At 39.8% G+C, this 13,996-nt stretch overlaps 1 protein-coding gene across 1 annotated transcript in view; it reads left to right on the top strand.

Annotated features, from left to right (window-relative positions):
• BCAS2 (BCAS2 pre-mRNA processing factor) overlaps positions 1-12,676 on the top strand; it is a 29,286-nt gene extending 16,610 nt beyond the window's left edge. The window contains exons 5-7 of the mRNA XM_053706564.1: positions 3,273-3,323; positions 4,369-4,449; positions 11,993-12,676. Of these exons, the coding sequence (XP_053562539.1) occupies positions 3,273-3,323; positions 4,369-4,449; positions 11,993-12,122 (262 nt within the window). The 3' untranslated portion in view covers positions 12,123-12,676. The remainder of the gene's footprint in view (positions 1-3,272; positions 3,324-4,368; positions 4,450-11,992) is intronic.
• Positions 12,677-13,996: the final 1,320 nt, after the last annotated feature.

The raw sequence follows: 13,996 nt of genomic DNA, 5'->3' as shown, positions 1-13,996 counted from the left end.
TGAAGGACCTGAGGTTTTGCATCACCGGTCATGCCCCCCCCCCTCTGAAGAGGAGGGAATAGAGAGAAGATCTTGCTACAAAGAGAAACACATTGGATTTTTGAACTTGGCACTCTTATCACCCAAGGGACTGAATATAAATATGGGGTGGCAATGCTATCTTTAGGCTACTCCACAATGAGAGTCGACAAACTTTACGCTCCTTCTACCCAATGATCACATCCATAGGAATTGGATATGACCTATATGAGAGTTTCAACTCATTTTATGAGAGTCTAGATCCTGGTTATGAGAGCGTGATCCATTAAGGTCAATTTTGGTTTGTCTGTTTTGATATATACTTTTTTGCTAATATGATTCATTGTGTTCTCCTCTTTTGGCCCCCTTTTGTTTCGATTTTGTTGCAATTTTGTCTCAAAAAAGTTGCCTTATATTGTAGATGTTTGGCCACATATCGTATGCTGTCGTGTATCAGTGTACTGTTCTTTACATGTTAACTTTTTAGCTTTATTTTTTATATTGCACTTATATATTCCATATGTACACTTAACATAGATGCTTTAGTGGTCTGGTGTCTGCCTTTTTTGCACCTCCACTGTGATGGTAAGCCTTTAGGAATGGTATATTCCATTGAGCAACTAGATACCTGCCGCTGTTCATTTTGGCTGGATGGCTGTTCTTTTCTTATTTGTTTGAATATACCTCTGACCTTTTTTTGGTTATTAAGGTGGTGTTGTTATAGGCCGATGACTCTTTCTTTAGGCTGTTTGGTTTGTTTTGCTGTCTAGTTTTGTTTGGCGGTTACCATGACCACCGTCAATGCTATCAGAGGATTTGGTATACTATTTTGATGATTGGTGGAGACGCGTCCCACATGACTGATGACACGCATGTGGCGAATCTACGCCCCTTTCTTACTTTCTACAGACTGTTTCACACTTATTGTTTTCTTGACTGTCACTATGAACTACGGCCAATACTGTCCTGCCGAGTGATGTAGGCATGTCCCATACGACGAATGATGCTCACGGAGCTGGTCCACGCCCTTCTCTATTGATTGGTTTATTTTGGTGTTTTGTTTAATATGTCTCTGACACCCAGAGGGTGTTACTCGTATTTGATACGATCGAATATCTAGAGTTGGCTTGAGCAGTTAGTCACGGGCTACTAATATAACTCAAATAATCTACACTAAATTGCACTTCGGTTGATAATGGGCAATGGCGATTATGCTCCTTGGTTTGGTCGTTTTGCAAATAGTTTCGTCATACAAGGGCGGGTTTCAGTCCACCAATCGCGTATCATTTATGACAGCTACATTTGTGTTCATCCGTTTGCTCTAAGTGTGCCTGTTTCCTTCTAATTGGTTACATACTTTTTTAAATTGTTGAATGCTGTTTTGTATGGGTGTCCCTGATGCGCAGTCCACAGACCAATGCATCTGTTATTTAGACATTGCTCTTTACACATATGATGGTAATAACTATAACACAGCACATCAGCTTGTTCACCCATGTTTCTTTTGCACACGCTGCTTTTTGATTGGCTGGCTTTTGGAGGTGGGCCTATCAGGTCTTAAAAAATTTTGTTCACACATTGTTTGCTTGTCAGAGGAAGGGGCTTGTTTACCCCAAAACGTCACATCTCAATAAATGTATTCGCTGTTGGCTGAAGATCAGAGTGTTTTAGTCATAAGAGCACCCTGGCAGCTGCTGTTCTTTCGGTGAGAGTGCATCCACACTGCTGTGTGTGTATGTGTGTATGATATGTGTGAGAAGCATTCAACCTGGAAACGAACAATCGCATAATAGCTTGTTCTATGGCTAGTTACCACCCAAGAAGCAGCCTCTTTTTGCTCAACATGTGCCTTTCACAGAGAAGAACTTTCCTGAAGCATATCAGTCTGATCCTGACTTCACAGTACAGTCCAGCCCCGAAATACCAGGCAATCCCTCTCTGAACAAGAGAAACAGCAAAACCCCAGTGCTTCTCTCTTTTTATTAATGCAAATTATGACACTTGGGGAAGTCTCCCTAAGTGTGATGCGGGAATCCAGACGTGGACCCGTTGCTCAGTATGCCTAGAGGGTTATGGCTGCACCTCACTGATGAGGCCCACACTAGGCCGAAACGTACGTCTGGGGTTTTGCCGTGTGTGTAATTTTTTTTTTTTTATATGAAGCAGACACTGTGGGATATGCTGATCTGCCTTCCTCTCTCTCTCTCTATCAGATCACAGTGAGGGAAGAGAGAAATCAGATATAGTTGTAACTGCCAATGATCCACTCGTTGCAGGTGCAGATAGATGATACTCCTGATTGGATCCTGGGGGCCTGCCTGAGGTGCTAGGCACGTCCCCCAACCGGATCCAGCACTCAAGAGGCAATGGAGGGGGAGCAGGACACAGAAACCTAAAGTCTGGCGCAGTTAAGACGGCTAATGGTGGGAATGGGTTAATATACCACTGGATCTATCTCTGCCAAATTGGAAAACACGTTCAGTGGTTCAGGTTGTTTGCTGTGTTTTTCAAGCCTTATTCAATAATCTTGGAAAATCAGTATTTTCTTCTGCTGTATGGCTCAAACTGAATAAATAAAGACACAAGAAGAAGCAGCACCATCCAAGCGTTTCAACAGAGTTATTCGTGTAGTATACACATTGTGAAGCCAGACCAAAATAAATGTTAGTGATGTATGCTAAAACTCCAAATTTCAAATTCAAGTTAGAGAGTTATTCTTTTGTAAAAATGAAATAGTTTGTTACAACATTTTTATTTTTTAAACAATTTCCTTTCTGTTAATGTTTTTTAATCCCTGAAAAAGAGGCTAAATACAGTAACATTTCTGCTCCTGGGCCACTCTAGAGTCTCTAAAGTATCTCTCTAAAGTATATAGCAAACGAGGAGTGTGTTCCAGGAGTGCAATTTTAACAATGTGTTTAACCATTTTGAGGACAAATGTTTAAAAACAAAAATGTTCTAATGAAATAGAACATTTAACCTAGAATGTCTCTAAGTGTAATTAAAAGAAAAAAAAAAAAAAAGGAAATCCACCTTTCAATCTTATGTACTGCAAGATGCTTATCACTTTTGTTTATTATTTGACATAAAATTATTGCTGTAGGATAGGATCAACCAGATTTCAGTTTATTTGTAATAAATGTATTGTAACACTTATTCATGTTTTGTGTTTTTAAAACACATTCTTGAAACCACATCTTTTTATGCTAAAAATAAACACAACTACATTTTCAGCTTCTTTTTGTTTTTAATAGAAATTTGATTCAGATGATTGAATCTGCTCAGAAGGATCTTCAGAAACTCAGGTGAGATTTTTGCATTGCTGGGGGGGGGGGGGGAAATGAAATTGAAAGTAGATTTTGCAGAAATTGATAACTGTTTAGATATGTTCCTTCATGAATTATTTTGCCCCCTTTTCGTGCTATATTCCACACAACGATTGTTTGACCACTGTAGTAATTCATTTACATCCATCCCTAACTGAAGATAAGTGTTATACCCATTTAATACCATCTGTTTTAAACTCTTCCTTAGCCATAATTTTACGCCTCTAACTGCGCTTTTACAGCTGTTTGGAATTCTGGTAAAAATGTGGAAATGGAGGCCCCAATATAAAATCATTTTGTTTATACCCAACCTAAAGGGACACAAAACATCTTGTAATTACAAGACCTTTTTGTTTTCTTACTGTAGACTAACCTATCAACTAAATTTAAACATTTTCAAAACAAATTCACAGCTTGTTTGCTACTATTGATTTTAAATAGCCAAACTCAGCCTAAACTTTTAGTAATTTTGTTAGCAAAGCTTGCATTTTTTTTTTCTTTGCACTTAATCCAACTACCAAAAGCCAGTTAGGAATAGATATATAGCTGAATTGTTTGTGCTGTTAGCAGTATGCACTTCTAATTCTCAGAATTTTGGTAATTAAAGGGCCTCTATAGTGGAAAAAAGGACATGCTCAAATTTGAGCATGTAAATTTAAAACTAACGGCCCTGCATGGTGTGGGAACTACTGCTGACCCAATCAGCATCTTAAGTTGTGCAGCAGGGTTGCGTGACTAGCTCTGCTGATTGGTTCAGCAGCAGTCTCCTCTCCGGACCAGCAGTGCTCTGCGACTTCCAAACATTACTTTGTGTTCAAGACATTTGCGGGGGCTAAAAACATAGTTGTGCAGGGTCACTAGTTTTAAAATTACATGCTCTGACAATTATTTTTAATATAATGGCCCTTTAAATTGCATAACTATTATAAAATAACCTTGATTTGGTTTGCACCATTCTTGTCTGTTGTACATAACCTATTGGCAGTTAATGAATAAAAGCTAATATTGCTGTATTGACTCATAGGAAACGTATTCAGGACTTGAACTGGCAGCGTAAGAACTCTCAGCTCTCATCTGGTACTAAACTTCGGGAGATGGAGTCAACGTAAGTTACTCTCTTGTTATAATTGTTTTTGGTTTGGTGTCTCAAGACCAAGTGTGTGTAAAAAAAAAAAAAAAAAAAAAAAAAAAAAGTAATTGTTAAAAACATTGTGTATAGGTCTTCAAAAATTGTCTTGAAGTCCTTTTTCTCCTACATTGGTGTATCCGGTCCACGGCTTCATCCTTACTTGTGGGATATTCTCAATCCCTACAGGAAGTGGCAAAGAGAGCACACAGCAAAGCTGTCCATATAGCTCCCCTCAGGCTCCGCCCCCCCAGTCATTCTCTTTGCCGCTCTAACTAGTAGCATCTCCATGGGGGTGGTAAAGAGTATGTGGTGTTTAGTTGTAGTTTTTTATTCTTCTATCAAGAGTTTGTTATTTTAAAATAGTGCCGGCTTGTACTATTTACTCTGCAGCAGAAAATGATGAAGATTTCTGCCGAGAGGAATATGATTTTAGCACCAGTAACTAAAATCCATTGCTGTTCCCACGCAGGACTGTTGAAACCAGAGAACTTCAGTTGGGGGGAACAGTTTGCAGGCTTAACTGCTTCAGGTATGATCAGTCATTTTTCTAACAAGACCTAGTAATGCTAGAAGACTGTCAGCAATCCCCTCTGGGATAGATAAGCCATTTTTCTTAGACTCTGTACAAGATTAGGGCTTATATTAAGGGCTCTATGCTGGTTGACACTTTTGTGGGCATAATCGATTGCTTTTTAGCATGTTTTTCACTATAATTAAGGTGTTTTTGCAGACTTTAAAACACTTTTGGGGTTTAATTTGCACCTGGCACTTATTTGGACACCTAATCTAGTCAGAAAGGCCCCTCCACTCTGGAATGAAGAGGGAGGCGGCCTCATTTTCTCAACTCAATTGCGCAGTTGTTTTGCCTAGTCAGTTCATGCAGCTTCACGTGGGGAGTCCAGAGGCATCAGAAAAGACTCCAGAGAGGCTTATTTCTTACTAAAATAATCCCTAAGGAAGGTAAAGGCCACAGTGGAAGCTGTGGCATAGTACTGTAGTGTGTTTAACTGGTTAATTGCTGTTATTAGCTCCGGTTTGGGCATTAAGGGGTTAATTGGTCTGAAAATTGTGTGCAATCTTTTCAAAGCATTAAGACACTGTGGTGAAAATTTCATTAAAATCGGATGTTTATTTGATGGTTTTTTGATGTTTCAATAATAAAGTGTGCACTTTTATTATTTAAAGACACAGTAACGTTTTTGTAAAAAATAATTTTTATTGCATTGAAGATCTGTTTAAGTCTGTCAAACATGTCTGACCCTTCAGATAACCTATGTTCTGTATGTTCAAAGGCCAAGGTGGTTCCCCCATTAAATTTATGTGTGAAGTGTGCCATAGCGTCCAAACAGCTTAAGGACCGTACAATCACACTTAAAAATATAGCCCAAGATAATTCTTTAGCTGAAGGTAGTGAGGTTAGCTCACTATCCTCTCCTTCTGTGTCAACACCAGCTATGCCCGCGCAAGCGATGCCCAGTACATCTAGCGCACCAATTGCTATTACTATGCAGCAGTAATGGATAATTCTCTCGCAGCATTTTTATCCAAACTGCCAGCTTTTCCTAGGAAGCGTGATTGCTCAGTTTTAAATACAGAAAATGAGCAAGCAGACCTGATTCCATAGCATTTAAATTCAAGTTAGAACACCTCTGCGCCCTACTTAAGGAGGTCCTAGCTACGCTTGATGATTGTGAACCTTTGGTGGTCCCAGAAAAATTGTGTAAAATGGATAAATTCTTAGAGGTCCCAGTACACACTGATGCGTTTCCGATACCTAATAGGGTGGCGGATATAGTGAATAAGGAGTGGGAGAAGCCAGGTGTACTTTTTTGTTCCCCCTCCTATATTTAAGAAAATGTTCCCCATTGTTGACCCCAGAAGGGACGCGTGGCAGACGGTCCCTAAGGTAGAGGGGGCAGTTTCAACGCTAGCTAAGCGCACGACTATACCAATAGAAGTTGCGCTTTTAAAGATCCTATGGATAAAAAATTAGGTTTACTTAAGAAAATTTTTGTTCAACAAGGTTTTCTTCTTCAACCAATTTCTTGCATTATTCCTGTAACCACTGCAGCTGCTTTTTGGTTTGAGGAATTAGAAAACTCGCTCCAGAAGGAGACTTCTTATGATGAAGTCATGGATAGAATTCACGCCCTGAAGTTGGCTAATTCTTTCATTACAGATGCCGCCTTTCAGTTAGCTAAATTAGCGGCAAAAAATTCTGGTTTCGCAATAGTGGCGCGTAGAGCGCTTTGGCTAGAATCGTGGTCGGCGGATGTGTCGTCCAAAACAAAATTGCTTAATATTCCTTTCAAGGGTAAGACCCTATTCGGGCCAGAGTTGAAAGAAATTATTTCAGATATCACTGGGGGAAAGGGACATGCCCTTCCACAGGATAGACCTCTCAAAGCTAAAAAATAAGTCTAATTTTCGTTCCTTTCGCAATTTCAGGAACGGGACTGGCTTCTACCTCTACAGCCACTAGGCAAGAGGGTAACGCATCCCAACCCAAACCAGCATGGAAACCATTGCAAGGCTGGAACAAGGGTAAACAGGCCAAAAAGCCTGCTGCTGCTACCAAGACAGCATGAAGGGGTAGCCCCCGATCCGGGACCGGATCTAGTAGGGGGCAGACTTTCTCTCTTTGCTCAGGCCTGGGCAAGAGATGTTCCGGACCCCTGGGCACTAGAAATTGTCTCTCAGGGGTATCTTCTAGAATTCAAGGATCTTCCTCCAAGGGGAAGGTTCCACATGTCTCGCTTATCTTTAGACCAGATAAAGAGACAGGCATTCTTACATTGCGCAGAAGACCTTTTAAAAATGGGAGTGATACACCCAGTTCCAACAGCAAAACAAGGACTGGGATTTTACTCAAACCTGTTTGTAGTTCCCAAAAAGACTACCGTGGACTTGAAGGATGCGTACCTGCATATTCCTATCCACAAAGATCACCATCAGTTTCTGAGGTTCGCCTTTCTGGACAAGCATTACCAGTTCGTGGCTCTTCCCTTCGGATTGGCCACTGCTCCCAGAATTTTCACAAAGGTGCTAGGGTCCCTTCTAGCGGTGCTAAGGCCAAGGGGCATTGCAGTAGCACCTTACCTAGACGACATTTTAATACAGGCGTCGTCCTTTCACAAAGCAGGGGCTCATACGGACATTGTTCTAGCCTTTCTAAGGTCTCACGGGTGGAAGGTGAACATAGAAAAAAGTTCTCTGTCCCCGTTCACAAGGGTTCCCTTCCTGGGAACAGTAATAGACTCGGTAGAAATGAAAATCTTTCTGACGGAGGTCAGGAAATTAAAACTTTTGAACACTTGTCGAGTTCTTCAATCCATTCCTCAACCCTCCATAGCTCAGTGCATGGAGGTAATAGGACTAATGGTTGCGGCAATGGACGTGGTTCCCTTTGCTCTAATTCATTTAAGACCATTGCAACTGTGCATGCTCAAACAATGGAATGGGGATTATGCAGATTTTTCTCCCCAGATTCAGATGGACCAGAAAACCAGACACTCACTCCTCTGGTGGTTGTCTCAGGATCACCTGTCTCAGGGAATGAGTTTCCGAAGACCGGAGTGGATCATTGTCACAACCGATGCCAGCCTCTTAGGCTGGGGCGTGGTCTGGGAGTCCCTGGAGGCTCAGGGTCTATGGTCTCGGGAAGAATCTCTTCTCCCGATAAACATTTTGGAATTGAGAGCGATATTCAATGTGCTCCATGCATGGCCTCAACTAGCGAAGGCCAAATTCATCAGATTTCAGTCGGACAACATGACGACTGTAGCTTACATCAATCATCAGGGGGGAACAAAGAGTTCCCTGGCGATGAGGGAGGTATCCAAGATCATCAAATGGGCAGAGGATCACTCCTGCCATCTATCAGCAATTCACATCCCAGGAGTGGACAACTGGCAAGCGGATTATCTGAGTCGTCAGACTTTCCATCCGGGGAAGTGGGAACTCCACCCGGAGGTTTTTGCTCAGCTGACCCAGCTATAGGGCATTCCAGATCTGGATCTGACGGCGTCACGTCAGAACTCCAAAGTTCCACGTTACGGGTCCAGGGATCCCAAGGCAACATTGGTAGATGCCTTAGTAGCGCCTTGGTCGTTCAATCTAGCTTATGTCTTTCCACCGTTTCCCCTTCTCCCCCGGCTAGTAGCCAGGATCAAACAGGAGAAGGCTTCGGTAATTCTGATAGCTCCTGCGTGGCCACGCAGGACTTGGAATGCAGACCTGGTGAATGTCATCGGTTCCACCATGGAAGCTGCCTTTGAGACAGGACCTTCTAATTCAAGGTCCATTCGAACATCCAAACCTAGTTTCTCTGCAACTGACTGCTTGGAGATTGAACGCTTGATTCTATCTAAGCGTGGGTTTTCGAAATCAGTTATAGATACTCTGATCCAGGCTAGAAAGCCTGTCACCAGGAAAATTTACCATAAGATATGGCGGAAATATCTTTGTTGGTGCGAATCCAAGGGTTACTCATGGAGTAAGATTAGGATTCCAAGGATACTATCTTTTCTCCAAGAAGGATTGGAGAAAGGTCTATCAGCTAGTTCCTTAAAAGGACAGATATCTGCTCTGTCTGTTTTGTTACACAAGCGTCTGGCAGCCATGCCAGATATTCAGGTGTTTGTACAGGCTTTAGTCAGAATCAAGCCTGTCTACAGACCTGTGGCTCCTCCATGGAGTCTAAATTTAGTTCTTTCAGTTCTTCAAGGGGTTCCGTTTGAACCTCTACATTCCATAGATATTAAGTTACTATCTTGGAAAGTTTTGTTTTTAGTAGCTATTTCTTCTGCTAGAAGAGTTTCTGAATTGTCTGCTTTGCAGTGTAATTCACCCTATCTGGTGTTCCATACAGATAAGGTTGTTTTACGTACCAAACCTGGCTTTCTTCCAAAAGTGGTTTCCAATAAGAATATCAACCAGAAAATAGTTGTTCCTTCTCTGTATCCTAATCCAGTTTCTAACAAGGAACGTCTGTTACACAATCTTGATGTGGTTAGTTGCTTTTAGATAAAACTTTAAAGCACGAAAGACTTCAGACAAACATCGTCCTTGTTTGTTGTTTATTCTGGCAAGAGGAGAGGTCAAAAGGCGACTGCGACCTCTCTGTCCTTCTGGCTAAAAAGCATCATCCGGTTGGCTTATGAGACTGCTGGAAAGCAGCCTCCTGAACGAATTACAGCTCACTCTACTAGAGCTGTGGCTTCCACATGGGCTTTCAAGAATGAGGCTTCTGTTGAACAGATTTGTAAGGCAGCGACTTGGTCTTCACTGCATACGTTTGCCAAATTTTACAAATTCGATACTTTTGCTTCTTCGGAGGCTATTTTTGGGAGAAAGGTTTTGCAAGCAGTGGTGCCTTCCGTTTAGGTTACCTGACTTGTTCCCTCCCTTCATCTGTGTCCTAAAGCTTTGGTATTGGTTCCCACAAGTAAGGATGAAGCCGTGGACCGGATACACCAATGTAGGAGAAAACAGAATTTATGTTTACCTGATAAATTTCTTTCACCTACGGTGTATCCGGTCCACGGCCCGCCCTGGTATTTTGGTCAGGTTTAAATGATTTTTTTGTAAACTACAGTCACCACTGCACCCTATGGTTCTCCTTTTTCTCCTAACCGTCGGTCGAATGACTGGGGGGGCGGAGCCTGAGGGGAGCTATATGGACAGCTTTGCTGTGTGCTCTCTTTGCCACTTCCTGTAGGGATTGAGATTATCCCACAAGTAAGGATGAAGCCGTGTACCGGATACACCGTAGGAGAAAGAAATTTATCAGGTAAACATAAATTCTGTTTTTTTTTTTGGGATATTATATATATATATATATATATATATATATATATATATATATATATATATATATATATATATATATATATATATATATATATATATATATATATATATATATACACGTCAGATCTGTCCGTTGGTTCTGTATTTCTTCTGTCAACCCATTATACTTAACAGTCCTCAGACCCTTGGAATTGTATGCCACTTTACTTCTGTTATCAAACATGCCTTTTTTTTTTTGGTTCCTTGCTATCATTTGACACTTTTTCTTCGATGAGGGCATACTGGGGTAGCCTCGGGAGCGTGGCCATACATTGAGTACTGTGTGTGTAACATTGTTATATACTGCCATACAGTACTCTGTGTTCTCCACATAAAATTCTGTCAGCCATGTCATTATGAAGTAACTGTTTGGGGGCCTGATTCTTTAATGCTCTCTAGTCTTTCCAGATTCTATAAGATGCCTCATGAGTATTATGAGACCCCACAAGAATTGTTTTAAAGGCATTTTTTACCTTGACAACTTTGTTGGCTAATATGACTGTCAACTCCAAAAATGTTATTGTTTAAAAAGATAGATAATCCCTTTATTACGTATTCCCCAGTTTGGCACAGACAACATGGTTATAGAAGTACACTTTTTATCTCTGATTACCTTGTATCTAAGCATCTTCTGACGGCCCCCTGATCACATGACTTTATTATCTATTGACTTGCATTTAAACCAATTAGTGCTGTGTTGTGCACAACCCACGGGCATGATCACAATGTTATCTATATGGCTCAAATGAACTAGCACTCCCCTGTTGTGAAAAGCAAATAAAAAAGCATGTGATAAGAGGCGGTCTATAGTAGCTTAGAAACGGGCAGAAATTTAGAGGTTTAAAGGTTATAAAGTATATTATTATAACAATTTTGGTTGTGCAAAGCTGGGGAATGGGTAATAAAGGCGTTATCTATAACAATTTTTGTGTAGATTGTCCCTTTAAGGAGACCCATTTACTTTACAATATAATGCTCTGTAAAATAAGCAGATAATTTCTTTACATGATGCTGAGTTTTTGAGAATAATATATAATTTAGGGCTGCAACAACTAATCGGTAAGTTTTATCATAAAAATAGTTGTCAACAAATGTCATTTTCAATTAGGTGGTCAGCGATTAGTTGGTCAGTTGCACAGGACCAGCTGCTTTAATCTGATGATCTACTGCAACTAAGATTGTGCAAAAAAATGGAATTTATTTATTTTTTTAATCTTTTTTTCTATCCGATTTATTCGGACAATAATCATCCGATTAATCGGATAGAAAAAAAATAATAAATAAAAATGTTTGCACAATACCATGTGCAGGAGTTCATCGGATTGAAGCAGCTGGTGCTGTGCAATTAACCAACTAATCGCTGACCACCTAATTGATAATGAGATTCTTTGACAACTATTTTTATGATTAATCTTACCGATTAGTTATTGCAGCCCTAATATAATTTATATTAATGCTCACTGGGTGAAATAATTGGTTTGTTCAGGACATATTTTTTATTTTTGTAAAATACATTTTTAAAATTATTTTATCTTTTTTCTTCCCCCGATTTTAGAAAAAAGTAAAATGACACAAATCTGCCATTAATCCTGAACATCTTTATTACTTTACATTGCAACACTATAGTTTTATATTGCATCATTCCTGAAGATTGTATTTTGTGTTCCAGGTGGGTATCCCTTGTGAGTAAGAACTATGAGATTGAGCGTGCAATTGTTCAGCTGGAGAATGAAGTCCATCAAATCAAAGAGATGGATATCGAGAATAAGGAAAATATTCAGAATTTCCAATCATCATGAAAATATTTTTGTGCATAAGAATGGTCTATTTGCTGCCTTGAAGAAAGCACTCGGTGACAGATGTCCTGCTTGTAAAGAAATATTAACTCCTATACTTTGAACCCTTCCCCCATGTTTTATCATCTGCTGGGTAAACCTGTTTCGGTTCAGTCATTTTGACACTGGGAATTATTAGTGGCTGGTTTTATTTGGATTTATAATATCTGCTTCAATTGCCCGTCACCCTTATTCAGGAATATTGGACAGATTTTTGAGTTATATCACTAACTTCAGTTTCATTACCCCCTTTATAATTACAATAATGTGCAAAATTATGTAAAGGTAAACTGCGACACAACAGTTTTCCATTATGTTGACGTTTTTTTAGAAAAGTTTGTTGGTGTATAATTCAAAAGACTTAAATCTTTTTTTATGCAAACCTTTTTAGGTTTTAAACCTCATGTTTTGCAGTTTTTCTTGAGACTTGAATAAAAATATTTTTTCTAGAATTGCTTTGGTTTTGCAATTTATAATTTTAAATGCTTGTTTTAATTAATAAAAAGTGGATTCCATAATCTTGTAGATGTATTCCTTGTTAGCTTGCATCATCTGCTCTTTCTGTTTCTTTTCAATCAATTTCTAGTCACAATATTTTTTATTTATTTCTTATGACACGGCGAGTCCACGGATCATCATCAATTACTGTTGGAAATATCGCTCCTGGCCAGCAGGAGGAGGCAAAGGGGACTACAGCAAAGCTGTTAAGTATCACTTTTCTTCCCACAAACCCCAGTCATTCTCTTTGCCTACATTAAGAGCAAGGAGGTGGTAAAGTTTAGGTGTCTGAAAGAAGATTCTTCAATCAAGATTTTATTATTTTGAAGCAGAGCAAGTTTGTTCTGCTCCTTCCTGGGGTTTAGCCGTAGTCCATGTGAGTCTCTTCAGTAGAGCAATGGTGGCTTTTAAGCAATTGGGAACTTGTAGGGTATAATCCTCACTGCACCTCACAAATAGTTGTTGCTGCCCTATCCTTAAAGCCTGATTAGGATTATTCAGTCTTGTTAGTTTTCAACGGGTCTATGTGAGGAGGTGTGCCTCTCAAACCAGGTGAGATGGCTAGAAACGGTTAAGTGCGTTGGTCTTCTATGTCTGGGGGACTTGCACTTAAGGGTTAAAAGGCTTTTTTTGATCCTTTATGGAATATTTCAGGCAGGACACAGGCACTGTGTGAGAGTAGACTAGTACAGCTTCAGGGGTTAATACATTGATTATAGTATTTCCTGAATGAGGTGTGTTTTTTTTTGGTTTTTTTATTATATAGTGATAGTAGTATCACAAAATTTGAGGGTTTGCTGCCGTTTTTATTATGGCATTAATGTAGCCTTTGAGGGTTTTTTTTTTTTTTTTTTTCCACTAGCGTGCATTGCATGCCTGTATTTTATTTCATATGTATGAGGTACACAGTAAGATTTTATTGTCTTCAATTTTTGGGACTGTTCGTGAGACACCTTCTCCGTTTTTCTTGAAAGTCTAACGGAGCGGCGCAATTTTTATTATTTTTCAGGACATATGTTTGTTTAGAATGAAGCGCGATGTTCAAGAGAATTTTCGCTCTTCATTTGCCTGTTGTTGCCTAGTATCCGCCTCCTTCACAGTGAAGGAGAGCGGTGCCATTTCGGCTATAGTTGGCTCTGGTCATGTGACCCACACTTTCTTAACTGCTCCGTCGGAGATCGGAGCAGTGTTGGACTCGGTCTGTAACCAGAGAGCTCTGGTCAATTTAACATTCTTTAGATTAATAGAGGAATGTTTTAAAGTCCTAAGTTTTTTTTCAGAATGACGACTAATGTGCAACAAATTTACACTTCGTTTTTTAATAAATCATATTTTCCTTT

Source organism: Bombina bombina, chromosome 3 (genome assembly GCF_027579735.1).
Source record: "Bombina bombina isolate aBomBom1 chromosome 3, aBomBom1.pri, whole genome shotgun sequence".
NCBI lineage: Eukaryota > Metazoa > Chordata > Amphibia > Anura > Bombinatoridae > Bombina > Bombina bombina.
This window is presented reverse-complemented; position numbering and strand designations above follow the sequence as displayed.